General features: G+C 40.6%; 1 protein-coding gene across 1 annotated transcript in view; it reads left to right on the plus strand.

The window, feature by feature from the left end:
• Positions 1–15,866, plus strand: part of LOC120045401 (calpain-2 catalytic subunit-like) — a 38,625-nt gene that overhangs the window by 16,788 nt on the left and 5,971 nt on the right. The window contains exons 7-17 of the mRNA XM_038990277.1: positions 788–873; positions 1,755–1,823; positions 3,496–3,656; positions 4,192–4,361; positions 7,328–7,551; positions 9,574–9,610; positions 10,050–10,115; positions 11,406–11,463; positions 11,583–11,647; positions 12,253–12,321; positions 14,535–14,613. Coding sequence (XP_038846205.1) covers positions 788–873; positions 1,755–1,823; positions 3,496–3,656; positions 4,192–4,361; positions 7,328–7,551; positions 9,574–9,610; positions 10,050–10,115; positions 11,406–11,463; positions 11,583–11,647; positions 12,253–12,321; positions 14,535–14,613 — 1,084 coding nt within the window. The remainder of the gene's footprint in view (positions 1–787; positions 874–1,754; positions 1,824–3,495; positions 3,657–4,191; positions 4,362–7,327; positions 7,552–9,573; positions 9,611–10,049; positions 10,116–11,405; positions 11,464–11,582; positions 11,648–12,252; positions 12,322–14,534; positions 14,614–15,866) is intronic.

Below are 15,866 nucleotides of genomic sequence, written 5' to 3' on the forward strand. Positions count from 1 at the left end.
GTTCCGGACAACTGGGAACTCGGGAATTTCCTACTTCAATGCGTTCCGGACAACTGGGAACTCGGGGGGGAAAAAACGAGATCCGACTATGAAAAATCATATTGGCATATAGCCAATATGCTGTGATAATGTATTAGGCCAGGCATATAACCAATATGCTGTGATAATGTAATAGACCAGGCATATAGCCAATATGCTGTGATAATGTATTAGACCAGGCATATAGCCAGTATGCTGTGATAATGTAATAGACCAGGCATATAGCCAATATGCTGTGATAATGTAATAGACCAGGCATATAGCCAATATGCTGTGATAATGTAATAGACCAGGCATATAGCCAATATGCTGTGATAATGTATTAGACCAGGCATATAGCCAATATGCTGTGATAATGTATTAGACCAGGCATATAACCAATATGCTGTGATAATGTATTAGACCAGGCATATAGCCAATATGCTGTGATAATGTATTAGACCAGGCATATAACCAATATGCTGTGATAATGTATTAGGCCAGGCATATAGCCAATATGCTGTGATAATGTATTAGACCAGGCATATAGCCAGTATGCTGTGATAATGTATTGGGGCTACTACACACCTCATTCATACATAACGGTCTTTATTCTGTTAATTTTACAAATCTGAGCGGTAGATCTCGGCTTTCTTGTTGACTGCGGAAAGTGATCTTGACTCAGAAATTGTTGGTGACCACTGATGTATGAGATCTGTCTGAACCCAAAGCAGGACCTAACTACTGTATGATAACCTTACTAAACCAGGTGAACTACCGCGGCCGCAAGGAGAAGCTGGTCAGGGTGCGTAACCCCTGGGGAACAGTGGAGTGGACTGGGGCCTGGAGTGACAAGTAAGAGAGAACCTCAGAGTAGTGGGTGGGATCAATTCAAACTGGGTGGGATCAATTCAAACTGGGTGGGATCAATTCAAACTGGGTGGGATCAATTCAAACTGGGTGGGATCATTTCAAACTGGGTGGGATCAATTCAAACTGGGTGGGTTCATTTCAAACTGGGTGGGTTCATTTCAAACTGGGTGGGTTCAAATCAAACTCGGTGGGTTCAAATCAAACTGGGTGGGTTCATTTCAAACTGGGTGGGTTCAATTCAAACTGGGTGGGTTCAATTCAAACTGGGTGGGTTCAATTCAAACTGGGTGGGTTCAATTCAAACTGGGTGGGTTCATTTCAAACTGGGTGGGTTCATTTCAAACTGGGTGGGTTCATTTCAAACTGGGTGGGTTCAATTCAAACTGGGTGGGTTCATTTCAAACTGGGTGGGTTCAATTCAAACTGGGTGGGTTCATTTCAAACTGGGTGGGTTCAATTCAAACTGGGTGGGTTCATTTCAAACTGGGTGGGTTCAATTCCAGTTCAGGTCATTTATGATGTAAACTGAGGAAAATGTTATTGGAATTCCAACTTGCTTTCTGAATTGAATCAACGCTGATGGTTACCACACACTTGTTAAACTGTGATTATTCTCTCTCTCTCTCTCTCTCTCTCTCTCTCTCTCTCTCTCTCTCTCTCTCTGTCTCTCTCTGTCTCTCTCTCTCTCTCTGTCTCTCTCTGTCTCTCTCTCTGTCTCTCTGTCTCTCTCTCTCTGTCTCTCTCTGTCTCTCTCTCTCTGTCTCTCTCTCTGTCTCTCTGTCTCTCTCTCTGTCTCTCTCTCTGTCTCTGTCTCTCTGTCTCTGTCTCTGTCTCTCTGTCTCTGTCTCTCTGTCTCTCTCTAGCTCCTCGGAGTGGAACAGCGTAGATTTTTCTGAGCGTGACGTTGTGAAAGCAGACGATGGAGAGTTCTGGTAAAGTGTTTTCTACAGCACTCAAAGGGCCAGCCCATAATTATATCCCAAGGATCTGTTATTTTAATGATTTATTTTCTTATTTTAGCTCCCTTACGGCCAACTTAAGCAATAAGTTATAATCTCATTATCCTAAGTATCTGTTTGATTAAAGTTGTGTGGGTCTAAGCCAAGGTGTGCCTGGGTTTAACCGTGTGAGTCATGTCATGGCTTGTGTCTGATCAAATTACCTGTGTTGCTTTGTGTTGTGAAATGTGTATATATATATTTATTTTTTTACAGACAGACAAATCCGGTTATTGCTTGGAGAATATTGAATTGGCAATGTCATTTCTGTTCTGTGGTGTCTTTGTGATCTCTTCCACCTGTGTTCTGTTTCACAGGTTGGATTTCACAGACTGTGTTAATTAATACTGTGTATATATATTATAATATAAAGGCCATTTATCTAACGTGTCCCCAGGCTATTGCACACAGTGGCCTCAGTGGGAGTGACTAAAGAAACCTACCTTGGAATTCTGTGGTCACTCCCAACCTACTAAGGAAAGTATTTGTCATCATTTAATTTTAGCGAATCACACGACTGCGAGGAGATGCTCCAAATGGAGGCAAGGCCCAACATGTATAGGGGAAGGTTAGGGGGAAGGTATTGTGGAAGATGATTGGTTGGTCGATTAAGCTGATTGTGACAGCTGGGAGTTTCTCCCTGTCTTGTCTGTTTGCTAACGAACGCCAAGTTTCACATGAAATACCAGTGAAATGCTTACTTCCGAGCCCTTTCCCAACGTTGCAGATACGTTGCAACAGCGTGTGTGTGTGTGTGTGTGTGTGTGTGTGTGTGTGTGTGTGTGTGTGTGTGTGTGTGTGTGTGTGTGTGTGTGTGTGTGTGTGTGTGTGTGTGTGTGTGTGTGTGTGTGTGTGTGTGTGTGTGTGTGTGTGTGGTTTGACCCGTTGGTCCACCAGGCTCTTCGATACTTATGGGGGCGGAAGTTTCTGGGAATGAGAGACTTTTATCAAAAGCAACTTACATTGATGGGTGCGGAAATCAAACCCACTATCCTGGCCTTACAAGTGCCATGCTTGACCAACCGAGCTTGATTTGTGTGTTAAAGAATAATAGTTTACCGACTTGGTCTTTACAGGATGTACTTCTCTGACTTGGTGTTGCTTCATGTCTTTACAGGATGTACTTCTCTGACTTGGTGTTGCTTCATGTCTTTACAGGATGTACTTCTATGACTTGGTGTTTCATGTCTTTACAGGATGTACTTCTCTGACTTGGTGGTGCTTCATGTCTTTACAGGATGTACTTCTCTGACTTGGTGTTGCTTCATGTCTTTACAGGATGTACTTTTCTGACTTGGTGTTGCTTTATGTCTTTACAGGATGTACTTCTCTGACTTGGTGTTGCTTCATGTCTTTACAGGATGTACTTTTCTGACTTGGTGTTGCTTTATGTCTTTACAGGATGTACTTCTCTGACTTGGTGTTGCTTTATGTCTTTACAGGATGTACTTCTCTGACTTGGTGTTGCTTCATGTCTTTACAGGATGTACTTCTCTGACTTGGTGTTGCTTCATGTCTTTACAGGATGTACTTCTCTGACTTGGTGTTGCTTCATGTCTTTACAGGATGTACTTCTCTGACTTGGTGTTGCTTCATGTCTTTACAGGATGTCGTACACAGACTTCATGAAGAATTACCATCGTCTGGAGATCTGCACTCTGACCCCTGACACCCTGACCTCAGATGATACAAAACATTGGAGTGTGACCAACTACGACGGAGCCTGGAGGAAAGGGTCGACCGCAGGAGGATGCAGGAATAATGCCCGTAAAGCACGCCCCATACACACACACACACACACACACACACACAGACACACACACCACAGGAGGCTGTTTACGGGAGGACAGCTCATAATAATCACTGGAATAGAGTAAATAGAATGGTATCAAACATCAGGAAACCATGTTTTTTTAGTTCCATTCCATTACTATGAGCCTGTCCACCCCAATTAAGGTGTCACCAGCCTCCTGTGACTCACATAGACAGTTTCCTCAGCCATAGAAGTGGAGTCTTTATGTCAATCGTCAGGCCAAATCCATGCAGTGGAAATGACCCATAAGTATGAATAAAACACAATCTGTTCTAACGTCTCCCATCAACCCAATCCTCATATTGACCCTGGTCAATCTCTACTCTCACAGATCCTTCCACAGATCCTTCCACAGATACCTCTAAAAAATACAACGAACACACCTCAACCATACACTACAAGTCATACTTTATAACAGTACTCTCCATAATAACCCTGGCCAATCCCTCCCCGCCCCCCCCCCCCCCCCCCCCCCCCTCCCCCCCACAGACACGTTCTGGATGAATCCCCAGTTCAAGATCAAGCTGGAGGAAGAGGATGACGATCCGGGGGATGATGAGGTGGGCTGTAGCTTTGTGGTGGGCCTCATCCAGAAGAACAGAAGACGGATGAGAAAAGCAGGAGAGGACATGCACACCATCGGATTCGCCATCTATGAGGTGGGGGCTCGGGGGGGGGGGCATCGTTATAATAATATACTGGTCCTAGATCTGTTCTGTGCTTTTGCCAATCAATCATTCAATCAAATATGTTTTATGATTCCCTGTTTACATCAGCAGTAGTTGTCACAAAAAGTATGTTACAGATTCCCGGCCTAAAACCCCCAAAGAGCAAGCAAGGCAGAAGTTGACTCCATTGCTCTCCATGTCAAGCCATTGAGTTGGCAGGATAAACAGACCAGCACTCAGGCTATATTAAACCCACTACTGTCAGATAAATCCATAATTGATACCACCAGTCCTGTTTGTTATAGGCTTATACCTGTTACTTTTATGTGATTTATACTATATTAAAATATGACATTTAGCAGACACTTTTATCCACAGTTTCTTAGTTATGTGTGTATACATTATTATACAGTATCGGTGGTCCCCGGGAATCAAACTCACAATTCTGCCGTTGCAAGCACCACGCTCTACCAACTGAGCTACAGAAGATCACCCTCTGGTTGTGGCTGATGTAACATTTACATTATATATGATGTGGCTGATGTATCGTTAACATTATATGATGTGGCTGATGTAACATTATATGATGTGGCTGATGTAACATTATGTGATGTGGCTGCTGTAACATTATATGATGTGGCTGATGTAACATTATATGATGTGGCTGATGTAACATTATATGATGTGGCTGATGTAACATTAACATTATGTGTGATGTGGCTGATGTAACATTAACATTATGTGATGTGGCTGATGTAACATTAACATTATGTGATGTGGCTGATGTAACATTATATGATGTGGCTGATGTAACATTAACATTATGTGATGTGGCTGCTGTAACATTATATGATGTGGCTGATGTAACATTATGTGATGTGGCTGATGTAACATTATGTGATGTGGCTGATGTAACATTATATGATGTGGCTGATGTAACATTAACATTATGTGATGTGGCTGATGTAACATTATATGATGTGGCTGATGTAACATTATATGATGTGGCTGATGTAACATTAACATTATGTGATGTGGCTGCTGTAACATTATATGATGTGGCTGATGTAACATTATATGATGTGGCTGATGTAACATTAACATTATGTGTGATGTGGCTGATGTAACATTAACATTATGTGTGATGTGGCTGATGTAACATTATATGATGTGGCTGATGTAACATTAACATTATGTGATGTGGCTGATGTAACATTAACATTCTGTGATGTGGCTGATGTAACATTATATGATGTGGCTGATGTAACATTATATGATGTGGCTGATGTAACATTATGTGATGTGGCTGATGTAACATTATGTGATGTGGCTGATGTAACATTATGTGATGTGGCTGATGTAACATTATATGATGTGGCTGATGTAACATTATATGATGTGGCTGATGTAACATTAACATTATGTGATGTGGCTGCTGTAACATTATATGATGTGGCTGATGTAACATTATATCATGTGGCTGATGTAACATTAACATTATGTGATGTGGCTGATGTAACATTAACATTATGTGTGATGTGGCTGATGTAACATTATATGATGTGGCTGATGTAACATTATATGATGTGGCTGATGTAACATTAACATTATGTGATGTGGCTGATGTAACATTATATGATGTGGCTGATGTAACATTATATGATGTGGCTGATGTAACATTAACATTATGTGATGTGGCTGATGTAACATTATGTGATGTGGCTGATGTAACATTATATGATGTGGCTGATGTAACATTATATGATGTGGCTGATGTAACATTAACATTATGTGATGTGGCTGCTGTAACATTATATGATGTGGCTGATGTAACATTATATCATGTGGCTGATGTAACATTAACATTATGTGATGTGGCTGATGTAACATTAACATTATATGATGTGGCTGATGTAACATTATATGATGTGGCTGATGTAACATTATATGATGTGGCTGATGTAACATTAACATTATGTGATGTGGCTGCTGTAACATTATATGATGTGGCTGATGTAACATTATATGATGTGGCTGATGTAACATTAACATTATGTGTGATGTGGCTGATGTAACATTAACATTATGTGTGATGTGGCTGATGTAACATTATATGATGTGGCTGATGTAACATTAACATTATGTGATGTGGCTGATGTAACATTAACATTCTGTGATGTGGCTGATGTAACATTATATGATGTGGCTGATGTAACATTATATGATGTGGCTGATGTAACATTATGTGATGTGGCTGATGTAACATTATGTGATGTGGCTGATGTAACATTATGTGATGTGGCTGATGTAACATTATATGATGTGGCTGATGTAACATTATATGATGTGGCTGATGTAACATTAACATTATGTGATGTGGCTGCTGTAACATTATATGATGTGGCTGATGTAACATTATATCATGTGGCTGATGTAACATTAACATTATGTGATGTGGCTGATGTAACATTAACATTATGTGTGATGTGGCTGATGTAACATTATATGATGTGGCTGATGTAACATTATATGATGTGGCTGATGTAACATTAACATTATGTGATGTGGCTGATGTAACATTATATGATGTGGCTGATGTAACATTATATGATGTGGCTGATGTAACATTAACATTATGTGATGTGGCTGATGTAACATTATGTGATGTGGCTGATGTAACATTATGTGATGTGGCTGATGTAACATTATATGATGTGGCTGATGTAACATTATATGATGTGGCTGATGTAACATTAACATTATGTGATGTGGCTGCTGTAACATTATATGATGTGGCTGATGTAACATTATATCATGTGGCTGATGTAACATTAACATTATGTGATGTGGCTGATGTAACATTAACATTATATGATGTGGCTGATGTAACATTATATGATGTGGCTGATGTAACATTATGTGATGTGGCTGATGTAACATTGTGTTTCTACTCCCAGGTACCACAACAGTTCCACGGCCAGAGGGAGGTCCACCTGGATAAGAACTATTTCCTGACCCACGCCCAAAAGGCCCGCTCTGAGACCTTCGTCAACCTGAGAGAGGTCAGCACCCGCTTCAAACTGCCCCCCGGAGAATACCTCATCGTCCCCTCCACCTTCGAGGCCGACCTGAACGCTGACTTCTGCGTTAGAGTGTTCTCAGAGAAACAGGCCCAATTTCAGTAAGGAGTGTGTGTGTGTGTGTGTGTTCAGTGGTTCTTCCTGTAAAAGTTGCGTCGTACTGCAGCACACCTTGCAGGCTGCCGCAGAATTCTATGGCACGTTATTTAAGTGTCCGCCGTTGTTGCCATTAATGTTAGTTAGTGCTAGTTTGACCACCAGAGGGCATCTTTGAGAAGTGTTTGACTTTTTCTAATATTGACTGTACTAGAGAATTTTAAACCTTTTTTTTTTGTCAGGACATAGTATATGGGATTGATTTTAAGAAATGTAGCTTAATTAATTTGATTAATATTATGGTATTTCTATTCCAAGAAAAACAAAACCCTCAGGGTTTCCGTTAGGAAAATATGTCGCTGTACAACGCGACTGTTTCCACACCTTAATTGTAGCGTAACCAATACCCAAACGGAGATTAAGTGAAAATAAAATCAAATTGATTTATCAAGACCAGTCCCCATGCTTGTCTCAGAGCAGCGCAAAACGGTGCTGAAATAGGTGACCACACCCAGGTAGGCTATTGCTTCAAATCCTATTGTAACAATTGGATGACGGTGGGCCAGAACATAATAAGTATATAATATTAGCACAATTAATTGGCCTACACTACAAATGTAACATGTTTAACACATATGATTAGTACATAAACAATTCAGTGACAATACGATAATAATTGTTATCTGATTACGCTCATAAAATCACTGTCTCTATTCAGTTATTATTTGTGTCTTTCTCTGTGCGTTGATTGGTGGGGAAAAACAGGTCTATGTAGCCTTCTTATGTAGCCTTCTTATGTAGCCTTCTATGTAGCCTTCTATGTAGCCTTCTTATAACAGCAACATTTGTTCAGAACAATTTGCTTGATGACAAGATAAAATGTTGCTCTCAAAACGTATGAAGAAGAATGTACAGAGAGATATGCGTTCATCTGGCCCGTCGTTTCCCAATGCCAAGCCGTGGTGTCTTATTTAAAATGAAAAAAATCACTGTTTGCAAATAATTCAATCTCAGATGTAAATGATGAATCCCGCCCCGTATAGAGGCCGAAACACGCAGAAACATTGAATCGTTAACTGCAAGCTGCACACACAGCTTTTTTTGCGGACATATTCTGTCACTTAAACAGGTTAAATCTGCAGTTACAAGGAAGAGATCAGGATAACCAAAACATTTCTTTATTAAAGACTATCAGAAAGAATGTTGGTACTTATTTATTTTGATCCAAAGCCATGAATGAGTGAGTCACTCAGCTTTATGACTGTGCCATCAACTTGATTATTTAGCAGACATCGCTTGATTAAATTCAGTCAACACATATATTTTAAGAATATCGTGGAATATAATTGAACATTTTCATTTCTCTTAGATTAAAAACCTTAGTGTAACAACAGTTTTAGTAAGTAATACTGACGAGTAGAAATAAATAAGAGTATTTTTCCGGGTGTGTGCGCGTGCAGGACAGAGGAAGACCAATTCTTACACTATTGTTCTAAATTCAATCACCTTCTTCATCCTCATCATTGAAATTCATTGAAATTCAATTTTGAAGTCATGCACAATTATCAGTTTCTATTTGGTTTATGTCACCCATTCATTGTCAGTTAGAGACACATTAGCGCCTTGGGACCCAAAAGCATAATCAGTGCTCTAACTCCCCCTTGTGGTGGTCTGGAGCAATGAAGTGGTGACTCAGGGTACCTCTAACTCCCCCTTGTGGTGGTCTGGAGCAATGAAGTGGTGACTCAGGGTACCTCTAACTCCCCCTTGTGGTGGTCTGGAGCAATGAAGTAGTGACTCAGGGTACCTCTAACTCCCCCTTGTGGTGGTCTGGAGCAATGAAGTAGTGACTCAGGGTACCTCTAACTCCCCCTTGTGGTGGTCTGGAGCAATGAAGTAGTGACTCAGGGTACCGTACTAACCCACATATTACCTCTAAATCCCGCAGCATAATCCAACATTTTTGTTGAGCAACAATTGTATGTGTGTACATATGTGTTTAATGTGTTTATTTCTCTGTTCCTCAGCCACTGTGAAGACCCTGTAGAGGCTAAACTAGACAATGTAAGGAACCAAATCACATTATCCTATCACTACTATACCGTGTGACTTATCCTATCACTACTATACCCTGTGACTTATCCTATCACTACTATACCCTGTGACTTATCCTATCACTACTATACCCTGTGACTTATCCTATCACTACTATACCCTGTGACTTATCCTATCACTAATATACCCTGTGACTTATCCTATCACTACTATACCGTGTGACTTATCCTATCACTACTATACCCTGTGACTTATCCTATCCCTACTGTACCATGTGACTTATCCTATCACTACTGTACCATAACCGGTGACTTATCATATCACTACTATACCATACCCTGTGACTTATCCTATCACTACTATAGCATACCCTGTGACTTATCCTATCACTACTATACCCTGTGACTTATCAATGTGCTAAATGTGTTTTTCACTCCTATTTCCCCAGGACACTGTGTCTGAAGCGGAGGTTGATGCTGGGTTCAGAGGTCTGTTCACAAAGCTAGCTGGAAAAGTAAGTTTTACTAACCGTTAAAGGCTTCAGTAGTGAGTGTATGTCACGTGGGGTGTTTATACACACCTCATTTCTGTAGCTGTACTATTGCCACCTTTTAAATACAGGACGGGAGGTCCTCGGGACTAAAGTAAAACAGATTCTTAAAGGGGCGGAGCATGGGAATAAAATACACAGATATCCATCAACAGTTTATTTTCCCGGCTGAGTTAGATAATTCACAACAACAATATTTTGTCTTCGGGCTCCGGGTCCTTAAATCCCCAGCAGCTCTCGTACGTATCCTTATCACGGGACCGATTTCAAAACATTGGACACAGAACAACAATTCAATACGTCTAACAAATGTAACTCATTTACAGAGGTATTGCGCAACACTCGTTTTTTTATAGAAGGGCGTGACCAGGGAGAAGTGGAGCGGATCAATGACATACGGTCGGACACTCACACCACAGAAACAACATACTGTACTTTACAATCACAAAGCTGCTTCTCTCACCGTTCTTGTTCTCCCTGTGCACGCCCAACCTACACACAGTAATGGGAATCTGCTGAATAGTAGCAAACAGACAGGTTAAATACAGAAAGCCACACCCTTAATTACAATCCACTAAAACCTGGCAACGAGAAAGAAGCTCTGTGTTCACAACTCAACAGTTCCACCCTGTGACATATACCTTGTCACGGAGTGACGTTTCACTGCGGCCATGTGGGTCTTACTGGGGTACGGATGTAAAAATCCCCCCAAAATCTACCGTTGTCGGCCATTCAAATTAGCCCCAAGATTGCCTTGTTAAATCTTGTTTATTTTAATAAACTAAATACCATGACTGTTTTCACATTAGCTTGTAATGTTTTTTTTTAAATGTCCAATACAACATACTTTGTTGATATCGTTATCAACTTACTTCCTACCCCTTAAAAATGTAAACGTTTGTGTGCGGGGTTAGCTATTAGCATGCTAACACTCATTAAGACAGGCTGAATAGCTAGCCATCGCTAGCATTCACTGGTTGAAGTAACTTTTGAGGGTAATGCAGTTGACTCGTGACTATGACACGAATATCTATCATTCACAACATTTTGGACAGGAGCGATAATCCCATCTTTAATTTTTTTTTAAATATATATTTTGTTGTTGTTTTTGAATTCAAGCTTGGCTGAAATGCTTTCAATGGGGAAAGATTGCTTCCATACCCCGCTTCCGTTATTTTGTTGAAAACGTCACTTTTCCCGTGTGGGGAAACCTACATAGAGTTGTAATTTTTTGTGACTGTCACTTGTTTCTAGGACATGGAGATTTCAGCAGCTGAGCTCAAGTCTATTCTCAACAAAATCATAGCTAAACGTGAGTGAAGTGCTATATGCTTTCTTTCTAGACATGATTGGTATTTGTACCGTACATACTGTTTTATGGTGAGTGGAAGTCTGCAGAAGTCCTAATTCTTTGTGATGTCTCCTCTACAGGAACGGACATAAAGACGGACGGCTTCAGCCTAGAAACAGCCAGAGTCATGGTCAACCTGATGGACGTATCCTTTACATGCCTTCACAGCGCCACGATATTCAGACCTGGGTTTAAATACTATTTACAATGTCTCAGTTACTTTCACAAAGTTAGTATTCAGATATATTTTATTTAAAAAGACAAGTAGTTTAATATTTGAATTTGTATTTTGGAAATACAGCGACTCAAACACACTCCTATGCATTTAACCCAGGTATTTCGAAAATAAATGTAAATACAATTTGGTCGACTATTTGGTTTTTAGAAATAACTGTTAAAATACTCAAATAAAATTACTTGTTTTCTGAAAATACACAAATACACAAAAAAAAGTATTTTAAGTACCAGATTCGCAAATACACATGTATTTCAACCCAGGTATGACTACATCATAATGATTATATACTGTGTCTGTGTCTATACAAAGAATGGTATTCTAGATCTAGAATGGTATTCTAGAATGGTATTCTAGCTTGAGATCTGCACACTGTGCATAATGAGTGACTTGGGCACACTCATCTCAACACTAAATCAGGACCAAAGTGACTGATGAAAGTATTTAGTTTGGAATGTTCTGGTTTCTTGGGCTTGCTGTGTCCGGACACTTGTTGAGCCTTAACCGTCATACAGGACAGCGGTAACGGACAACTGGGGCTGGGAGAATTTGCGACACTGTGGAAGAAGATCCAGAAATACTTGGTGAGGTTCTAGTGTTTGTGTTACTGCTGTGGTAGCTCTGGTCCATGGCATTACGTACAACTTCAGCGTCAGCAAGCTGCACGTAACCCCTTGGACCAGAGCTAATGCAGTATTATTTCTGTTGTGTAAGAATGGACAGCCTATATACGAGTGTTTACTTGACAGAGTGTTTACTTGACAGAGTGTTTACTTGACAGAGTGTTTACTTGACAGAGTGTTTACTTGACAGAGTGTTTACTTGACAGAGTGTTCACAGTGTAGTGTGTGTTTTACAGTGTAGTGTGTGTGTGTGTGTGTGTTTTGCAGTGTTCAGTGTAGTGTGTGTTTTGCAGTGTTCAGTGTAGTGTGTGTTTTACACAGTGTAGTGTGTGTGTGTGTGTGTGTGTGTGTGTGTGTTTTGCAGTGTTCAGTGTAGTGTGTGTTTTGCAGTGTTCAGTGTAGTGTGTGTTTTACAGTGTAGTGTGTGTGTGTGTTTTGCAGTGTTCAGTATAGTGTGTGTTTTACAGTGTAGTGTGTGTGTGTGTGTGTTTTGCAGTGTTCAGTGTAGTGTGTGTTTTACACAGTGTAGTGTGTGTGTGTGTGTGTGTTTTGCAGTGTTCAGTGTAGTGTGTGTTTTACAGTGTAGTGTGTGTGTGTGTGTGTGTGTGTGTGTGTGTTTTGCAGTGTTCAGTGTAGTGTGTGTTTTGCAGTGTTCAGTGTAGTGTGTGTTTTACAGTGTAGTGTGTGTGTGTGTGTGTGTGTGTTTTGCAGTGTTCAGTGTAGTGTGTGTTTTACACAGTGTAGTGTGTGTGTGTGTGTGTGTGTTTTGCAGTGTTCAGTGTAGTGTGTGTTTTACAGTGTAGTGTGTGTGTGTGTGTGTGTGTGTGTTTTGCAGTGTTCAGTGTAGTGTGTGTTTTGCAGTGTTCAGTGTAGTGTGTGTTTTACAGTGTAGTGTGTGTTTTACAGTGTAGTGTGTGTGTGTGTTTTGCAGTGTTCAGTGTAGTGTGTGTTTTACAGTGTAGTGTGTGTGTGTGTGTGTGTGTGTGTGTGTGTGTGTGTGTGTGTGTGTGTGTGTGTGTGTGTGTGTGTGTGTGTGTTTTGCAGTGTTCAGTGTAGTGTGTGTTTTGCAGTGTTCAGTGTAGTGTGTGTTTTACACAGTGTGGTGTGTGTAGTGTGTGTGTGTGTGTGTTTTGCAGTGTTCAGTGTAGTGTGTGTTTTACAGTGTAGTGTGTGTGTGGGTGTTTTGCAGTGTTCAGTGTGGTGTGTGTTTTACAGTGTAGTGTGTGTTTTGCAGTGTTCAGTGTAGTGTGTGTTTTGCAGTGTTCAGTGTAGTGTGTGTTTTGCAGTGTTCAGTGTAGTGTGTGTTTTGCAGTGTTCAGTGTAGTGTGTGTTTTACAGTGTTCAGTGTAGTGTGTGTTTTACAGTGTTCAGTGTAGTGTGTGTTTTGCAGTGTTCAGTGTAGTGTGTGTTTTACACAGTGTAGTGTGTGTGTGTGTGTGTGTTTTGCAGTGTTCAGTGTAGTGTGTGTTTTACACAGTGTAGTGTGTGTGTGTGTGTGTGTGTTTTGCAGTGTTCAGTGTAGTGTGTGTTTTGCAGTGTTCAGTGTAGTGTGTGTTTTACACAGTGTAGTGTGTGTGTGTGTGTGTTTGTTTTGCAGTGTTCAGTGTAGTGTGTGTTTTACAGTGTAGTGTGTGTGTGTGTGTGTTTTGCAGTGTTCAGTGTAGTGTGTGTTTTGCAGTGTTCAGTGTAGTGTGTGTTTTGCAGTGTTCAGTGTAGTGTGTGTTTTGCAGTGTTCAGTGTAGTGTGTGTTTTACAGTGTAGTGTGTGTGTGTGTGTGTGTGTGTGTGTTTTGCAGTGTTCAGTGTAGTGTGTGTTTTACAGTGTTCAGTGTAGTGTGTGTTTTGCAGTGTTCAGTGTAGTGTGTGTTTTACAGTGTTCAGTGTAGTGTGTGTTTTACAGTGTTCAGTGTAGTGTGTGTTTTGCAGTGTTCAGTGTAGTGTGTGTTTTACACAGTGTAGTGTGTGTGTGTGTGTTTTGCAGTGTTCAGTGTAGTGTGTGTTTTACACAGTGTAGTGTGTGTGTGTGTGTGTGTGTTTTGCAGTGTTCAGTGTAGTGTGTGTTTTGCAGTGTTCAGTGTAGTGTGTGTTTTGCAGTGTTCAGTGTAGTGTGTGTTTTACACAGTGCAATCTCATTTTAACCCTTCCTTATTCCCCTCCATCCCTTCCTCCCTATAGGCCATTTATAAGAAAAATGACATGGATAACTCTGGCATCATGAGTACCCCAGAAATGAGGATGGCCTTGAAGGATGCAGGTTTGTGGACATAAAATAAACATAATTTACTGGTTACTCTATGGAAGTATTCCCAAACTGCCGTTGGGGGTACGCCAAATAAAAATGTGATTAACATAAAATATTAATAATCATTAAAAAACATATATACAGTTGAAGTCGGAAGTTTACATGCACTTAGGTTGGAGTCATTAAAACTCGTTTTCAACCACTCCACAAATTTCTTGTTAATTAACAAACTATAGTTTTGGCACGTCGGTTAGGACATCTACTTAGTGCATGACACAAGTAATTACAGTAAACTGTATCACAATTTCAGTGGGTCAAAATTTTACATACACTAAGTTGACTGTGCCGTTAAACAGCTTTGAAAATTCCAGAAAATGATGTCATGGCTTTAGAAGCTTCTGATAGGCTAATTGACATAATTTGAGTCAATTGGAGGTGTACCTTTTGGATGTATTTCAAGTCCTACCTTCAAACTCAGTGCCTCTTTGCTTGACATCATGGGAAAATCAACAGAAATCAGCCAAGACCTCAGAAAAAAAATTGTAGACCTCCACAGGTCTGGTTCATCCTTGAGAGCAATTTCCAAACACCTGAAGGTACCACGTTCATCTGTACAAACAATAGTAAAGAAGTATAAACACCATGGGACCACGCAGCCGTCATACTGCTCAGAAAGGAGACGAGTTCTCTCTCCTAGAGATGAACGTACTTTGGTGCGAAAAGTGCAAATCAATCCCAGAACAACAGCAAAGGACCTTGTGAAGATGCTGGAGGAAACAGGTACAAAAGTATCTACAGTATATCCACAGTAAAACGAGTCCTATAGCGACATAACCTGAAAGGCCGCTCAGCAAGGAAGAAGTCACTGCTCCAAAACCGCCATAAAAAAGCCAGACTACGGTTTGCAACTGCACATAGGGACAAAGATTGTACTTTTTGGAGAAATGTCCTCTCATCTGATGAAACAAAAATAGAACTGTTTGGCCATAATGACCATCGTTATGTTTGAAGGAAAAAGGGGGAGACTTGCAAGCCAGAGAACACCATCCCAACCGTGAAGCATGGGGGTGGCAGTATCATGTTGTGGGGATGCTTTGCTGCAGGAGGGACTGGTGCACTTCACAAAATAGATGGCATCATGAGGGAGGAAAATTATGTGGATATATTGAAGCAACATCACAAGACATCAATCAAGAAGTTAAAGCTTTGTCGCAAATGGGTCTTCCAAATGGACAATGACCCCAAGCATACTTCCAAAGTTGTGG

Source organism: Salvelinus namaycush, chromosome 4 (assembly GCF_016432855.1).
Source record: "Salvelinus namaycush isolate Seneca chromosome 4, SaNama_1.0, whole genome shotgun sequence".
In the NCBI taxonomy this organism is placed as follows: Eukaryota; Metazoa; Chordata; class Actinopteri; order Salmoniformes; family Salmonidae; genus Salvelinus; species Salvelinus namaycush.